Source organism: Haliaeetus leucocephalus, unplaced genomic scaffold (assembly GCF_000737465.1).
Source record: "Haliaeetus leucocephalus isolate CR32 unplaced genomic scaffold, Haliaeetus_leucocephalus-4.0 Scaffold1, whole genome shotgun sequence".
NCBI classification, from domain to species: Eukaryota; Metazoa; Chordata; class Aves; order Accipitriformes; family Accipitridae; genus Haliaeetus; species Haliaeetus leucocephalus.
In genome coordinates, this window is record NW_010972437.1 from 21,564,560 (window position 1) to 21,576,928 (window position 12,369).

Genomic DNA, 12,369 nt, shown 5'->3' on the forward strand with positions numbered 1-12,369 from the left:
GAGGCCAGTAGTGCCAGGTAACTGTGTGGGTTCTGCAAAAACAGGAGTCACGTGGTGACATTTGAAATAAAACAAGTTAAAACGGGGCAACCTAAAGTATTTGCAGTCAGAAATGAAGCATGCCTCCTCATTTAAGAGAAGCCCCACTTTTACGTTCAATTTGGGATACACATGTGTTTGCTTTTGGGAGACCAGTTGAATCATGCAGAACAAACAAGCTAACAAAAAGTTTAGGAGCTGTTATTTTTCATGGACCTAAGTTTAAAAAAAACAGGTTATTTGTGCCTTGGTATCTTCTTGCTTCACAGAGCTTTCAGTGGCACTTAATTCACCATTTGTAATGGGGATAGAGCTGTGGCTGATTTTCAGATGCGACCGGTCAGGATAGAAGAACTTGCTTGGGAGGGAGAGGAATCGGTAGATGTTAGTCCTTACCAGCGACAGCTGGATGGGTTCTGGCAGACCTGCTGTGGCTTATCCGTAAGCACTGTTGAAATGTTCTGGTCGGGGCACTGGCTCAGAAACAGCACACAGAATAAGCACCAACTGGGGAAAAGAAAAAAAAAAAAACACCTTAAAAGTATTTTTATCTCTACTTTTATTGGAAGTTTTTAGCTGACTCGTTTTTTTGTTATGATGGGCTAGGTTACATATAGGATGGACAAATTGGTTTTATACACGCTATATTTTTTGCGTCTCACCTGTCCTTTAATCCTGGAAAGCCCTTTGGACCTGTAAGCTTTATTATGTAGCCCAAGTTTAAGTGGGGAAAAAATGCATTTTGGTCTTGATCCTTTTAGGTCTTCAACTGCCTGAAGCCAGCGGGATGTGAGAATACCCATCCCTTTGCAGGGTTGTGTCCTTTTTGCTTGCAACTGCTGCACTGGCTGGGCCGCTGGAGTTAGAAACCCCGGAAACCTTTGCTGCTCGCCATTTACTTTTGAGCTCTGCCGAACCATCGGCCGCTTCCTCGTGGAGCTGATTTTGCCTGTTTTGTGAGTGGTGACCAGAATCTGGTTTTGTTTTATGTCCTGTAGGGTTGCTGAGCTGGAAGATGCACATCTAAGATGGAAACTTCTGCTTCAACTGCTGCTGGGAAAAAAGAAGGGAAAGGTGCAGTTCTGGAGGGGAATGGCTTTACGGAGACGGGGAAGAAACCCACTCCTTTAGCAGCTGCAGGAGCAGCAGTGGCACAAGGAGGTACTTTATGTTTTCCAGAATTTGAAAGCAGCAGGGGTGTTTTTCATTAGACTGTAAGAATTTAATAAGTACAGTGGCATCTGTCCTCCTGTGAACACGCTGAGTTTATTGGGGTTCTCGGCCGTCGGAGGTCACAGGAGCGGGAAGCCGTGTCACCGCGTGGCGTCCAAACGTCACTGCGCCGTGACGAGTCGCCGCCGGTCCCAGCGAATGGGGCTGGGGTGAGGGAGAGCACGGGTGGGCAGAGGTGGCCGTCGGAGAGCTGAGGCATCCCATCGCTGCTTGCCACCGGCCGCCCGACCGGTGCTGCGCGGTGTAGGCAGCACGGTGCCTGCTCCTCCTCCACGGCTGGCTGGGGAGGCTGGCTGGAGCTGGGGAGCACCCTCTTATCACGGCCGGGGAGGGGTGTTGCGTGCCGGCTGTGATCCTGCTAATGAGCTAAACAGACTGCACCGTCTTCCGTTATTGCTGCTGGGATTTCACGGTTAGGGAGGCATTTGGGATCGTCCAGTTCCAATGCAAGAAGGTTCACAAAGAAACTGCCTAACTTGCGCCGTTCAGAAATAGCTCAGGTCCTGATTTCTTTTTCCTGTCCGTGTTTTTGGCAAGATTTTGGTCCTGCTGGTGTTGAAGTCAATTAGGAAGCTGTCGTGGACACCCATGGGCATGGGGTCATTTTTGGCAGGTGTGTGGGGGTCATGCAGGCACGTTGCTCCTGCCTCCTCTCACCCACTACGGCAGACAAAACGCAGCCCCAGAAAACACGTCCCTCTCTGGCACGCGTGTGCTGGTGGATTGCCAAATTGGTGCCAGGGGCCCCGTGTGGTGGCTCCAGCTGTGGGCAAGGCTGTGCCCACCAGGGAGGCACTACACTGCCCTTGCTGGGGACTGGGACTGGGACTGGGCATCCTTTCTGGAGAGGGCATAAGGAGACAAACTTAGAAGGGGCTGCACCAGCTTGGATGTGACAAGAGACATCACAGCTGTGTAAACTTTGCAGGCAGCTTTTTTTTTTCCCTCTCTAAAATATACCTTATAGCTAGCCAGAGTCTACCTCAAAATAAACCCTTCTCCTCCCTGTCCTTCACTGCAGGGTGGTTTCTCATCACCCCATGAGAGCAGCACAACTCCCCTGTGGGCTCCTCTGTTTCTTACACAGCTCAGCTGGAGAGTTTTTGTTTTCTGTTGGCTGAGTTTTGAAGATAGTTCCCAGCCCAAATTGCTTAAATCTGCTTTATCCATCCTTCCTTTTCAACACCTTTGTTACTCAGTTTTTGTTTCTACATTGACCTAGGAAGATTCAGATGTACAGAATAAGGTAGCAGCTGCTAGATTATAATCTATAAGATTAGTTTGTGTGTTTGATAAACTTTGTTAGCTTTTGTTATCCAAAGGAAAGGTTTTCTTAAAAAGAACTAGAAAATCTTTTACACCTTCCTTGTGAGCACTATGCAAAGTGGCAGAAGGGAAGGCTTGCTGGGCAGCAGAAATAGGGGAAAGGCAGAGACAGCAACATGCGGAATTTTGCCATCCCCCAGCAGATTTTGATCCCCGTTGAAGAAGCACAGGCTGTAGGAACAACTGAGGCAGCCCACTTGAGGCATCACCTCAGCAACTGGCAGAACCAAAGGGCTGATTGGCACCAACGAAGTCCGAAACGTGTGCTAAAATGGAAAACCCACAGATGTGCTGTTCTGAATAAACAGCTTCTCCCCACTTGGCACTTGCCTTGGGAGTGCCTCCACCAAGGAAGCAGTCACCGCATTTCCAGAGATGCGATGGAAATGAGGATGCCCCTGAGGTGGAGCGTCCATCGGCCCATTTGGCACCCTCGGAGACTTGATTGGTTTTTAAGCGTCAGGTATTATATGTCCCATTAGCGGTGTGCTCTCGCCTCTGGAAAGAATGATTTACGGGCTCAATATTTCTCCTTTTATTAAGAGGAAGTGGAGAAGTAAGTGGAGGATTGTTTGAAGGTGTCAGGAGAATTGTGATGAAAGCATTGTGTAATGAGATGTAAAGAGCGAAATCTATGTCATGCTGTGAAGAGAAGTGCTCATAAATGACCTAAAATGGCTAGCAGTGGAGCAGCATGGGATCAGACACCAGCCCCGGGACCCTTCAGGTGATGCACATGCTCTTGCGGTTCGGAGGGCTTTCCTTTGAATTCTGGCTAGACATAATACCTGCTCCTGAAAGGGAGCAGCATGGCGTGTGTGCTTGTAAGTAGAAAAATTAATACAAAGTCATCTTCTAACATCAGTGAACTGCAAGGTGGGATTTAGAAGATAATAACAAAAAGGCTGAGTAGCGATGAGACTGTACTTAAGTGGTATTAACGCTAATATAACATATTTGACTCACTAAACTAGTGTAATTACTCATAACAGGCCAGAAATAAATACATTTATGCTCATTCTTACAGAAGAAAGCAAACGAGGCATGGAGAGTAATTACGATGTTCATCTTGAGGAGGGGAACAGCTTTAAAGGGAGGGCCTCTGAGCTCCCCGCCCTGCTTTGGGGCCATACGAACAAGTCTTTATTCTCATCCAAGACAAACTCTTGATTTTATTTATTGTAGAGGTTTTACTCTTTGTACTAGCATGTGAGAAAGTGGCAGCAAGGCTTAGCTAGTGCTGCAGATCACTAAGCTGCTCTCCAGAGCCAAACAAACGTAATTTGTAACACATTTCTTCTCCTTTATTCTACTGAGTCACACAGATGGAGTGCCAACATAGCATGTTTTTCAGATCATAAGGCTTTCTTTTTCCCTTGTAGAAATGAATAGATTCATAAGCTTTTATTTATAATTAAGGTAATTGAAGCAATAAACTGAATATTAGTTAAATAATTGAAGAATAGCTATTTTATTATATTATTATTCAGACTATATTATTATAAGGTAATAATACGTTCAGTCCCCGTTTCTAGTTGCCGTGCTTTGGATATTTGTCCCAAATGTTTCCAGCCTTGAACAAATTAAGTTATAGCTGTAGGAAAAGAGATGGATATTGTTGATGCTGTCAGTGGAGAAGAGTCCTTTTGTACTAACAATCTGCATTTCATATTTTTAGTCTACTGAAGCTGCCATTTTAGAGATCTTCTGTGACATTTTTTTATAGTAACTCATTGATCAGATGTTCAGAAATTGGCCTCACAGAAATGACATCAGGGAAGTCTCTCCTAATTTTCTATTTTTCCATAAATCATGCCAGCCAAGGAGTCAAAGCTCCTGTCTTCTGTTTCAGTAGGTGCACATGTGTATGTGCGACAGAGATGGGAACTGCTTTTAATGACAGCATGTAGGAGTTGTAGACAAGTCAAATCTGTAGAAGAGCCTCTCGCTTTCAGTGCCTCCACTTCTGGAAGGGCAACTCGTAACACTTCGTATTTAGAAAGCCCTTTTGCTGAATGCAGAAATGCATATTGCTGCGTAGGGTAGGAGACTCTGGAGCAGAGCAGCATGTGAGCGAGACTGGGTTGTGACCTCCAGGCTAGCGCTGCGACACCCTCTGTATCAGCACGCACAAGGAAGCCCAGGCACGTGGCTGAAGGAGAAATTTAAATGAGCCACTCTTTCAAAGGCAGAGATATTGAAGAAGATGGGTTTCTCATCTTGTAATAAAAATTAAATACAAAGTCTCCTAAATGCTAACTGCCTAACTTTAACAAGGCCCAGAATGCACCTTTCCCTCTCCACTCCACCCTCCGCATGACACAAACACCAAGTTCCCAAATTGATGGTGTTTATGTTTGAAACATTTTTCTGATGTCTGGCTCTGTCAAGACTAATTTTAGCATTTCTAAAGCTGGGTAAAAATATAGCCTCATTACTTTGATGTCAGAGCATAGTTTACTATTAGTATATTCTGGGGTTTATCATTTTAGTCATGTTTAACACGGCTGCAGCAGGCATGCACTATTAAATCTGGCTTATTTTACATTCCTGTCTGAGATTATTTATTTGGAACAATTTCCTCTCTATCAAAAGACACGGCTAATGCTGAGTTTTAATGTGTTATTTACACACAAAATAACCTATTTACAACTCAGTATCTGCCGCAGGGAGAATGAATGGGGCAGTGCTCCCTTCATCCTGTTGTATCTGAGTTTAACAATCTGGATTGCTAATAGAACCATTTATCACGGGGTGGTAATTTATTTTATGTTAGCTGCACAGGTCTCCCTGCCTCTGATCTATGGAAATACTTTGTATATAATGAAGTTCAACAAGTCATTTGGTGTAAACATGGGGAAACCAAGCTGCAGAACCAGTAAGACTCTGGCTACACTTTTTTTCCAGAAGGTAAAGACTCTGATATTAAGGCTTCGGTTGATGAAATACAGCTCTTCGACCTGCGTGTGCTGTAAGGGCAGAGTGTGGGGCTTTTCTGCAGTGGATCAGAGATTGGGATGGAGTTTGGTCACTTGATTTACGGGCTGGCGGGAATGCTCAGAGCTGCAGAAGTAGCACACTCAGCCCTTTCATAGGCAGAGGAGAAGGGCAGGGAGCACCTCCCTTCGCTCTCCAGAGGTCTTCTGTAAGCAAGCCCCGAGTGGCGCTGGCAGGGAGTCCTTGTGCAGTTCAGCTTGTCTCAGTGCTGGATTATGGGAAGACCATGTAAATGAGGAGGAGGAAATGCCAGCATCCCAGCAGACCTCAGCGCACTGAAAAAATATATAGTTTGTGTGGCCTGAGACGCAGACAAATTAGAAGGAGAACAGCCCCAATGAAGTCATCTCCTCTGTCCACCCTGGAGGGGCAGGGATCTTCTCCAAAGAATGTTTTTCATTCAGTTGTTCACATGTTCCAGGAAAAGGAATATAACTAGTACAAGCACATTTTTAGCTTCCCTGCCCTGTCTCGCTTTGCTGTACACAACTTAAAACGTTGAGATACGTGCTTAACAGAAAAGCCGGGGTTGGCTCCAGGAGGGAAGGGGGCAAGTGGTAAAAACTGCATGATGGGAAAATCCCATAATTTAGACTGTGAAATTCTCCTGACAGCCACTGTCTCTATCATGCATCTACTGCGTATAGCTCAGTGGCCCACACCTTGGGTAGGGCTTCAGCGCAACGCTGCCGTTAAGAGCGGTAGCAATCAAGAATCCTATTTCTTCCCTGAACATTTCCATCAGTCTTAAATAAAAGTAATTCTGCTGGGTCTTAAAGTGGATTTCTTTGCTACCGTAGCCCTTCTGGCTGGCCAGATTGCCTACAGGTCTCTCTCGTGTACCCACTCCTGTCCCTTTGGGAGGTCTCAGATGCTCAGACTGGGGCAATGCTGAGGCTGTTCCTCAGTCGCAGGGTATCAAGGCCTGTGACTAGCTGCCAACTTGGAATCATGCTGGTTGCCTGGCACCTGCTCTTTGGGATAGTTTCGAAGGATCCATGTAGAGATGGGTGAAGTTAAAGCCGTGCTGCACCGTTTTTATGTTCAGTGAGCAGTATCTGGTGTGCGGGCGTGGTGGAGAGCACCCTGGGAGCAGCACGTTTATTTCTTCAGCTACATGTGACAGAATTTTAGTAGATAAGATTGCCACAAACTGTGCCACAAAAGCGCATCTTTTCTTCTGCCTGCCCTCTCTCCTCTATCCGTGGCTTGCAATGTTGAGTCTTCTCTAGTCTCTTCTTTAAAATAGTCAGCAATACATCTTTGTCGGGTAACCCTTTGCTTTGCTTAATCAAGTGACTGAAATCTGACTTCTTGTCTGCATGTTTCTGGGTTTGGGTTTTTTTTCCCTCATGGGGGAAACCCCTTTCCCAAGCTCCTGTACTGGGTTTCTCTGTGTGATAGCCAGCCCTGTGGGCAAAGGTGCAACCTCAGAGTGGATAACCATTAATATTTACAGACTTTTGGTTCACATTGCGTAGACCTTACAGATGCTGCTAGAGTCCGTATCACCAAAGCGTTTGATGATGCAGCAACTTTATGGTTGGACTCGATGATCTTAAGAGTCTTTTCCAACCTAAATGATTCTGTGATTCATAACATCAGCCAGCATGTGCTGATTGTATACAGCTCCCCAAAACTGTCATACCAAAAGTTCCTACACTATCAGCCCATTATAGATGCTGAGGTACTTTGAATACAGAGTAATTTAATCTCATCCCTAACCACGTTGCAGGATTGCACACCAAATTGAAAAGCTTTTATGGGTTTAAAATGAAAAAAGGCATTCTTCACAGGTTGGTTCTGGCACTGGTGAGCCCAACCATTAAGTACCACCTGAAATTCCTTTGTAATTTGTGAGTGTATTATTATTGTTATTATTATCATTAATAATAGTTGTAATAATGATAGCTTCCACTTTTCTGTTATTTTGTAAGCTCCAAAAGCTTATTCTGGCAAGTACTGATATATCTTCTTTTCTGTAGATCCAGTTTAAACACCAGTAAAGCGCTTCTCAGAGGGTAACTAAATATAACCTTTTTAACTGATGCTAAACTTACCTATTTGTGCGTTGGTCATTTATAGTCAAGTAAGAAAATCCAGTCATGATAATGGATTATATTTATCACGATGCTTTCCTGGACTGTCTTCTCTGTGCTGCCAGCATGTCCCCATAGTTTGAATTTTTAGTATCTTTGGCAGCTTTTTGCCTGAGCATCTGAGAATTTGCACATGTTTTGTAAATTAATTTTCCCAAATCCATCCATTAACTGTGGCATTTGAGTCTGCTGTAATCATGGGGGATAAGGAATGGGACTTGTTTTGTCTGAGGTTGGCTGCCTAAATGTTAGGTATCCAGTTTGGGATCCCTTTGTGTTAGGGTGGAGTAAATCACGTTGTGGAGATGCCTGCTTTGTTCCCTTGAGGGCTTCATGCCTGATTTAAGGTGGCTAATATTAGGGGGACAAATCCCAGTTTTCCTGTCTTGGCCAAAATTGCAGAGTGGGGTTAAAGCAAGGAACCAAGGTGGGACTAGATTAATGCTTTAAAGCCCTGCATTCACGTTCATCAGTCTGTAGCCTGATGACCAGTCTGAGAGCCCTGACTGCCAGCTCTGAACTGAAATCTTGCCCCACAGCTTCTCAAATTGGAGGCAAACTTGATGCCCAAGCATCAACACAGCTGGGGGAGCTGCTTCCCAGAGCTGCTCCAGCTTTACACCAGCATTGACAAAACTAGTGTTTTAACAGTCTGTTCAGAGAGTTGGGCAATTTAAAATCCCCACTAAAAAGACAAGGAAAAAACCTAGTAAATTCTAAAGGCTACAAAAGGCTCCTAAAAATAATGCAAGTGGAGGAAGGCTATTAATGCAAAAGTAAATAATTATGTTAAGGGAAGCAACTAGAGAGGCCAGTTGTGTAAATCACTTTAAGGGGAACAAGCCTTAGATAAAATCCATTCTTTTATCACACAGATTAAGTCTTCCTTTTGACGCTAAATAATTGATAGGGTTTGGCAGAGCGCTCCACTGCTGCCTGTGCAGAGCAGTGGGACTGCTCCCGGGGTCAGATGAGTGGCAGAGAAAAATGTTCTTAGAAATGCTGTGCATCCAATACCAGCACCAAGAAATGGGGCTTGTATTCCTGGCACTTCCTAAAGAATTTCTGCATGGCTTTGAGAAGGTATCCATACACCTCAGACTGAAAGGAGGAATTGGCATTGCTCATCTCCTCTTTAAATTGCCCTCCATGAAACCAGGCAGTCTGTTTTGACGGTTTCATGTGGCAATGAGTGAGGTGGCAGAGGCCTGGGAGGATGCAGCCCATTCTGCTGCACTATTTTTTTTTTTTTTTAATTAGAGAACACGAATTGTGCTGTCTGGTGGCTTCTGGGAGGGAGCCCAGGTCCTGTGGGGGGTTCTCTTACCTTCGTCAGCCCCAACAGTGCCTGAATACTTCAGCCTCTTGCACTTCTCTCCACACGTGAACATCCAGGTAAAACAGGGAGATGTCGTTGCTCCCATTCTGCAGACAAGGGGCACAGAGGATTTTCCAAGGCCAAAGTGGCTGTGCTGTAATGGGTTCAGCTGTTTCAGAGAGATGTCAAGAACTGTTTATCTCTGCGACTTTGGAAATTCGTAGGTGGAATATGTGGGACATCCGTGGCAGTACGGAGGACTTAGCCCAGGTCTCTTGGGTCACCATATCCACTGGCAAGTCCTTCCTCTCTCCATGATATGTCACTTAATCGTGGTCAAGTGACTCAAATTCTCATGCCCATCTGCCAAACGTAGGAGTTGTTTCTTTCCCTTCAGGAGAGTTGAACACAAGTTGTCTATGCATCATATAGTGCTTTTGAGAACATCACATTGCAGCAGTCAGTACTATTCCTTTTGGTTGTATAAGGTTAGGAAAATGTTCAGTAGCACTAATAGGATTTTACTGAATTTAAACTCATTTTTGGCAGTGCCTTTGTCCAGTACCTAGCACAGCGGGCTTATACTTAGGGGGCTACAATTTTTTACAGAACCAAATGGGACATAACTTGCAGAAACCTGAAATTCTGAAATAAATCCATATCATATTAATTCTGTGTGGGTTCTACATTTGGCAGGATGAGTTCTCTCATCTTAATGGTAACGACAGGAATAAACCTCAGCCAAGATTGTAAGTTTAGCTCTTGAAGGAACGAAGTGGATATAGTCTCTTCATGCTGACTGGTTTAGGATTATGTTAAACTCGTGAGTTTACATGTGTTTGGAAGTGACCTGCACTGGGCGTTCTGCGACTCCTGTAGTGGTGTTGGGTTGAAATCAGACAAACCTTGGTGGAAAGAACTGAGCAAAAGTTTGGGCACATAGGCTGACTGAGTTAAAAATGAAAATAAATTAATAAAAAAAAACACATTGAGTGTGATCTCACATGAACACAAATGAAGAAGATTTCACACAAACTTGTCTGAAATCAATTCTGTCTTTTCTACAGTTTGTTAGAGAGCTCCATGGGGTTTTTCTCCTTTTCTTTTTTATACCTTTCCTTCTCCTGGAATCCCAGATATTTTTAAGTCTGTATTCCACTGAAAAAACTTCCAATTGTAGGTAAGAACAGGAGTATTGCAAACAAAATATTTATGTTTACTGCCACTAATATCTGATTTTTAAAATACAGCAACATTTGCAGGGACTGAACGATGCTGTTTTGGCCAGAAAGCTGCTCTCTTCTTTTACATGGATCAGCTCCTGACTGACAGATTTTCAAAAAAATCACAGCTTGAAACAGATGCATCCTTAAGTAAACAGTTAAAGTAGATGTTTTGATGACTTCAGTCGTATTGATATAAAAGATTAGTGTCTGAGCATTCCTGAAAACCATCCAATAGAGGAGGAATCTTCCTGTAAGTCCCTGGCCCGGTGTGCGCTGCTTCAATAGTTTAATTGTTTAAAGAAAATGGAGATACTTTCTGCACCTAACAAGGTGCTCTAAGCCTAGAGAGAGTGGTAGGGGCTCGGCATTCCTGACCCTGGGTCCAGAGTGTTGGGAAATGTTTAGATTTTCCCCAAGTGAAATATTTTGCTCTGTTTGCCAGGGGGGAAAAATGATCTTTCTCTGCCCTGTTTTTCTATTGGGGCTCACCTTTGTTTATGGCTGCTCTCTGTGGGGTGGACCAGCAGTAATGGGGGGGGAACTAAGCAGCATCCTCTTCTGCACGCTGGCTGGTGTGAATATCGGTGTCCTGTGTGAATGCATGCAAATGCTGCCTTCCTGAGACTCGAGGTTAAGCTCAATCTTGTTCATATCAGTTGGCAGGTAAAGCTGGTGATGTTCTTTCTGAGGCAATTACAGCCACACTTTAAAGCAAAAACAGAGAAACACGAAGGTGAGGACTTTAGGCATTGGTTTGCACGTCCCATTTTAACGAGAGGAGTTATTATGTGTTGTGGGAAGCTGACCCGACTCCCAGAGGCTGCTTGTGTGAAGATACCCAATTTTTTTGGTGGCTCCCTACGGTGAGGGCACAGAACTGAGTCTGGAGAAAATTAGTTTCAGTTCCTGATCCAGCCCCAAACTTCCTTCATGATTTTGGAAAAGCTGCTTGACTTCCCTTCGCTCCCCCGTTTATATAATGAACGTGCGTTGTTCTTTGGGCCTCCAGGCCCATCCATCAGCATCTGGTTAGCATGTTTATGGCATTGGTCATACTGAAGCACTTAATGGGTCAGACTACATAGAGGTTGCCTTTCCCCCCTCCCCACCGCCTGCAAGAGGGTGCTGCTGCCCCTGGGCGCTGTGTTACAAGGGTGACCTTGCTCATATGTCTGAGGTGTCAACCTGCTGCTGTCAAAGGGGGCCAATAAAACAGATTTGCAGGGTTAGGGAAGATGAGGTTAAGTTTGTATAGTGAAGGTATTTTCAATATCTATAGTGGAGAGACTGTTTGGGATACATAGAGATGGACTGTATTCCAGGAGGTCATGCTGTGCTCTGGAGTAAGAAAGTTTTTCAGGCTATCTTACCTGGCAAACTCAGTTGGAGAACATCGTGTTGTTAATAGCTGTGTAAATCTTTTGTATTGAAACAAGAGAAATGAATTTTCCCAGTTTAAGAGGGTTTCCTACATACGTAATCTATGAGCGAGGTTCATCAAACGGTTTGCTGAGGTTCAAGTACCTGGACAGAGTTTTGGACAGACCTGGATGAATTTACAGAAACCATGCAGAGCTTCAGGGTTTCACCCTGACCCAAGTAACAGACAACGGTTTTAGCAAAGTCCTTTGTAATTAGACTCTTAGGAAAGGGGTTGTTCTGGGGACCAGGTGATGAAAGGAGAAGAAAATCACTGATGTGGGATGACGGCCTCGGAGGACACCTGAGTTTCAGCTTTCCTTCCCACTAGCCTGCTGTGCATGTGCATGCTCTAATACTGTAATCGGCTGCAGAGGAGCTGGCAATACTATTGTGTGGTGCAATTTTTTCCCTTTGAAAAACTCCCGAGGAACCTTCATGTGCTGTTACAAAGACATCCTCAAAACATCTTTACTGCAGGGTCCTGTATTTCAAATGCTGGAGCAGTGACTCTTAAAATAGATACGAGATGGCTGAATGTGTGAAAAACATTTGCATCTCTTTTTTGGAGCTCTGTGCATGCTACATCACTTTTGTAAGCAAGCTAAAAGGGTTGGGAGGAAAAAAAGAGTTTTGCAAATTTCTGTGCTTCCTTTAATTCCACTTGAAACAATGTCTTAGCAGCTGAAATAAGATCCAAAGCTATCTTTTG

At 44.4% G+C, this 12,369-nt stretch overlaps 1 protein-coding gene across 2 annotated transcripts in view; it reads left to right on the plus strand.

The window, feature by feature from the left end:
- The first annotated feature begins 1,034 nt into the window (after positions 1 to 1,034).
- The window catches only part of GLI2 (GLI family zinc finger 2), a 143,959-nt gene continuing 132,624 nt past the window's right edge, over positions 1,035 to 12,369 (plus strand). The window contains exon 1 of one of the 2 annotated variants that reach the window (XM_010568662.1): positions 1,035 to 1,200. In XM_010568662.1, the coding sequence (XP_010566964.1) occupies positions 1,068 to 1,200 (133 nt within the window). In that variant the 5' untranslated portion in view covers positions 1,035 to 1,067. The remainder of the gene's footprint in view (positions 1,201 to 12,369) is intronic. The other variant, XM_010568653.1, reaches the window with a different exon arrangement.